We start from the raw sequence: 5,510 nt of genomic DNA, 5'->3' as shown, positions 1-5,510 counted from the left end.
GACACAGCTCTGCGTACACGTGCACATACGCGTGTAGAACAAAGGGGACATATAAAGCGGGAGCTTCAAGTCTTATCTCTGTGTGTGTTGCTGTGTTAAAAAGGAAACTGTTTCACTGTTGTGAAACTTGTTTACTTTGGACAGGCGCTCACGTCCTCTGCCATTAAAGAAGCAGGTCCAGTGATCAGAGAGCCACCCAATGCTGCGGGATGCAGTGGCATGCTTTCCGCTGGGCCGATGCCGTTGGGAAGCGTGCCACCGGGAGGGTCCGTCGAGGGAAGAGATGAACAAGAGAAAGAACACAGGGCCTACGTGCGAAAAGGTGATGTCAGGTTGCAGAAAGTGAGGGAGCGTCTAGACACAAAGGATCATGGGAAATTGAGTCCAATAGCTCAATTTCCATACTGTGTGGGTCCCAATATAATTGACTAGTCTGGAGGTGATAGTGAGTCAGTATAGCTCCAGTCTGTCCTGAGTACAGAGGGAGAAGAAGTACAGCTGTCTGACTCGGGCAGACTCAGAGCTCGTCAATATTACATCCATGATCCCTGAACGTTTTGATAGTTTGTTTTGATTAAATCCAAAGTGGCAGAAACATTACACGGACTGTACGTCTCCCAATGCCACATTAAACACACATAACTAAGCCTCATGTGAAGATTATAAGACTGTGGCAGTGGGGTGTGGTAGGTAGTAAAACATACAAAGTAAATATGTCAACATTAGAAGAGAGATGTATAGTTGTAGAATACAATACACAAGATAAAGAATACACTATAATACTGTGAGTGTGTCCTTCACTCACTCATTAAAAATGACGGGCCAAGAGGAGGTTGGGTGAAAAACAAACAGGCTTTTTCTTTAGTTCTTTAGCCTTCCGGCTAACACGGGTAACATCTGCCTCACACAATGCTCACAGCTAAAATGGGGGTGGCTGCTCCAGTTGGTCATGTCTTCTTGTCTTGGACCCAGCATACTGCAAGTGACTAGAAACAGGTTTTCCCACCACGCCTATACTAAGTGACTGATATTGTCCAGCTGACTGATCTCCGGCTGAGTCACTCCCACCTCTCCCCCATAACCACACACCACTGCAACAAATACTCTAAAGCGTAGAATACAATAAATATGACAAACTACTACAACTAAAACATAATCAAATTAACATACTCTAGTTGTTTTTTAATAACTGATGGTTTTGGTGATTGATGAATTTAGGTTGTATGGACCCAGTAGAAGGGGTGAAAAACTGCCCCCGTATTTATTTAGAGCAGGTGGTGGAATTACACATTGAACCTTTAACAAACAGGAAGAGGGAAGTTGCTTTAAGTGAGGATGATGTGTTAATGTTGCTTAATGTTTCTATTGTTCATGATTGTAACATATTGTCTTGTGTCTATGACAAGATTTTGAAATGACAAATGACTCTGCTGGGTGTCGGCCTCAGGTGTTGTGATTGGTTGTTTCAGCATGACCTGATATGTGGAGGAAACTATATATTTTACTGACAGGAGTCTTTCCAACACAACAACTAGGGAGGAGAAACTTGAGAAAGAAAAGGATTCACTATCAGATCTCCTGCACCCTTACAGGTATGTTACAGCTTTGAGTGATACGATCATGTAACAAACATTATTTCAAGAGAGAGTTTTTAATATTTGACATGAGGTGGTACTGTAGGCCTGTAGTCATCTCTGACCATTCGATTTGCAGCCTGCAGAGTTTAAATCCACACATTTCACTTCAGTTTTTTGCTTTTATTTATTTAAAAGTCACAAAGACAGGAGACTGTTTCCACCTGAGGGATTAGAGATGAATGGAGCCGAGTTGAAAATGATTTATAAAAAATTTACAATCGTGTAAAAACTTGTGTGATGCTGAAGTGACATTTTACTGTTTTTGTGAAAAACGTATTTTTTTAATTTTAATGACTATATTTTTAATTTCTTTGTCTCTGTAGTTCACTTTTCAGGTTCAGAGTGTCAGAATGATGACTCCTGCTCTCCTCTCTGCAGCTCTGCTGCTGCTGCTGCTTCCTGGGGTCCCAGCTTCAAGTAGGCTGCAGAATAGCTTCAAAATCTATTTAAAATGTTTTTATTATTACTGAATACAACAATTTATTCAACCATGGCCATTAAGAATAATTAAATGTTTAGTATTGTAGTTACATGATATTGTTTATTCTTCACTTTATTTATTTATCTTTCAGATTGTACAACTTCCATTAGTGTCCTGGTGACAAACTCTGTAACAAGCTGTACAGCCAATCAGACCTACAGCACTTGTGTGGTTTTCAGAGGGATATTGCTGGGTGGACTGAGGAGACTGCAGGAATCTAATGAAGGATTTGAGTAAGATCATCACATCAGCTGTTAGCATGAGTCGTCCACTTTAAGTAATAACATGCATACAATCAAATGCTTCAGAATTCACTATCAAATAGTGTTATTTTATGAAATTGATGGGAAAATGTATCAGTGGATTTACAGTAGTCATTAATGGAGACTTCAATGGTAAAATATGTTTACAAATCCATCAGGTGTGCAGCTCTTCTTACTTACTACAAAAACATTTTTAACTCATCTATGTTCTTTCTACCTCTCCGCTCCCACCCGGACTCTTTCAATGAGTCTGCTATAAAGTCTGAGTGAAACCGCAAGGAACTTTAACATAAAAGTCATGTCTAAATGACAAAGCCATCTCCTTAACAGATAGATAAAGCCCGTAATCTTGTGTATTCCATGTCCTTCATGAAGTCTCCTCCTGTTGTCCTTGCAGGTTCACCTACACAGAGGATCCAAACTATGGCCCATTCCTCCAGAGTGTGAACGGCTTGGCTGGAAGTACAAACGAACGTACCTATTGGGAGCTGCTGGTCAAGAACGAAAATAACACCATCAGACCTAATGTTGGTGAGTCAACATTTTTACAGTCAGCATCCACTCTATGTTGTTCTTACTGTTGAGCAATTGTGGACTACTCATGTCCACGGTCGGGTAAATGACGGAAGAAGGATAGCGCAGCAAACAGGCTTTAATTCAACACAAATGTTCGCAACAGACAGGGGCTTCGCCTGCTCTTCGGCTTAGCTGCTCTGTGGCTCAGCTGCTCTGTGGGTCCAATTCTCGGCTGGGATCCAGCCTACTGCAAGAGAACGGAACCAGGCCATAACCATGCATTTATTATGTGACTGATTACCTGATTCCATTCAGCTGTCTGGCCTGCAGCTGGGACACTCCCGTCTCTCCACAGCAGCCAGCGCCCTAACCACACTTCACTGCCACATCAATGTATATCTTGTTTTATCTTGATCTTCTCTTCTGTTTTGCAGGTATTGGATGTTACATTCCAAGTACAAATGACGAAATCATCCTTAAATATAACATGTACTAAAGGATCAGTCACCACTGGAAATCAACAGCAAAGCCAGATTCAACTGTATGATTATGTATTTCACACATTTAGATATAAATTACAGCCTAATACATGGCCCTTAATGTAAACAGTGAGGAGACAGACTGTTTGTTGATAGGACTGACAAGGTATGAGTTGACATTCCTCATGGGAATCCACTTTCACTTTAAATGTCCTGCTTGGTAACCAGATACTTCCTCATGAAGATTTCCTCTTATTACTTAAGATATGAGCTTGCATAATACTATTATACACTTGAACAACCTTTGTGTGAATCTTTTTGAATGAGGAAACAAAAATAAAAATCTCATTTACAGCATCAAGTTTGTTTTGCAGAGTCACCTTTTTCACTCTATTTTGACATTTTGGATTTTGAAATTAACACAAATATGTCCGAACAAGGCTAATCAGTGTTGTTAATACTGCATCTGTTTAAATGCCACTTTTATGTCCCAGTGGGACAATACTGTGTTACCATTTGATTGTTACCTTTGCTTCTCCTAAAAGTATATTCAGCTTAGACTCTTCCAGGAAGAAAAGTCTTGCTTTCACACTGATCACTATCCATTTACAGTTCTTTATTAAATAGTTTTAAATGGTTCATTAGAATAATCATCAATCTATCACACATAGAACAACCAACCACACAAAGGGACCCAGAGAGTGTGCAAATATTATTATATATATAATATTATTTTATTATTTTCTTTACAAATGCAAACATCCTTTTGTGTAGCGAGAGATTGGAGGGAGAATCAGAGCAGTGGGGGAAGTATTGCATTCGCTTTACCGCACCATTGTGACGAAAAGAGAGCTGAGCCAGAAGGCAAAGCTCTACCGGTCAATCTTAGTTCCTACCCTCACCTATGGTCACGAAGGCTGGGTCATGACCAAAAGAATGAGATCACGGACAATAGATTGTGTGCATGTGACGTCACGCTTATTTCCCAACCCGTAAGTCAACCATGTTGGATGGTATACACAACCAAGACGCGTGTGAGTTGCTGCAACGTTTCATCATTTTCTTTGTATTTAAACGTCTAAGATTGAAAGAAAATGGCAATCGTGTGCGCAGTGTATAATTGTTGTAATAACGCTACTCGTGACCCAGAGAAACGGTTCTTTAAATTTCCTAAAATCATCAAAAACAACAATCCACAAAAGAGGGATGAATTGCTGTCTACTGAACGCCGTACGCTGGTTTAGCAAAATAACTCGTGAGGATTTAACAGAAGAAAAAGCACAATTCACCCGTGTGTGTGTGGCATCCACTTTATATCTGGTAAGAGCTCACGCTAAAGCTATGTTTTCAATGTTTACGTTAAACATTTGTGCTTATGATATACCCGAACACTGTAAGACCTTACTTCTCCATATCGCTGACTGGTAAATATGGCACTTTCTTTACATGTGATGCCATTTGCTCTTTTCTTCTGTGCATGTTCTTGTTTGGCTTATTCTTGAGACTACTTCACTTGCGAAAAGCAAAGCACCAATGTGAGAACATGCTTCACTTAATCCAGCCATACAATCACAGTGTGCGAGGATAACATCGCCGCTCTTCTCACTCACAAACCATGGCTTGAGCGGTGTATCTCGAGCTCTTTGAGAGTGATTTACACGGGCATGGACGAGCACCCTGTCATCTTTCAGTGGTTTGGTAAGAAGACTACCAACCCAGCCAGAAACAAAGACATTATAAGCATCTAAGCTCTTGTATGCCTTCATTTGTGTGTTGGTTGCCCACGACGTGTGTAGTACAAGATAGTTCACAATATCCGGATATTCAATCGGCGGTAATGAATCTAAACCCTCAATATAATCAGACGGCTTTAGCGTGTACGGGTCAGGGCTGCAAATTTGGACTTTTTCTCTGAATCTTGCCTTTGCAGAGGACTCCAGAGAGTTAAAATACTTTGAAGAAGTCGGAGTTGTATTGTTGTAGTTCGCTTTAGACGCCATTGTTGATTTGTATATCATCCAACATGGTGTCGCACGCATATGTCACACAGTTTTGTCACGTGTTTGCACACAAAGAATATGGGTTTTCTCAGGCTGAGATAGGGTGAGAAGCTCAGCCATCCGTGAGAGACTCG

The 5,510-nt window shown here is 40.6% G+C and overlaps 1 protein-coding gene across 1 annotated transcript; it reads left to right on the top strand.

Moving 5' to 3' along the window:
- The first annotated feature begins 1,480 nt into the window (after positions 1–1,480).
- Positions 1,481–3,727, top strand: LOC115018053 (transcobalamin-1-like). Its single transcript, XM_029446858.1, has 5 exons — positions 1,481–1,592; positions 2,016–2,054; positions 2,210–2,351; positions 2,779–2,912; positions 3,332–3,727. The coding sequence occupies exons 1-5, from the start codon at positions 1,481–1,483 to the stop codon at positions 3,391–3,393; spliced, it is 489 nt and encodes a 162-aa protein (XP_029302718.1). The 3' UTR covers positions 3,394–3,727.
- Positions 3,728–5,510: the final 1,783 nt, after the last annotated feature.

Source organism: Cottoperca gobio, chromosome 13, assembly GCF_900634415.1.
Source record: "Cottoperca gobio chromosome 13, fCotGob3.1, whole genome shotgun sequence".
In the NCBI taxonomy this organism is placed as follows: Eukaryota; Metazoa; Chordata; class Actinopteri; order Perciformes; family Bovichtidae; genus Cottoperca; species Cottoperca gobio.
Note: the sequence above shows the minus strand (reverse complement) of the source record. Positions and strands in the feature narration are given on the sequence as shown.

Bases quoted from the DNA above. Each gene is read 5' to 3' on its own strand.
- LOC115018053 (XM_029446858.1), top strand. From the start codon at position 1,481: ATGTGGAGGAAACTATATATTTTACTGACAGGAGTCTTTCCAACACAA. The intron at 1,593-2,015 runs GTATGTTACAGC...TCCTCTCTGCAG, and splicing joins GATCTCCTGCACCCTTACAG to CTCTGCTGCTGCTGCTGCTT. The intron at 2,913-3,331 runs GTGAGTCAACAT...TCTGTTTTGCAG, and splicing joins CACCATCAGACCTAATGTTG to GTATTGGATGTTACATTCCA.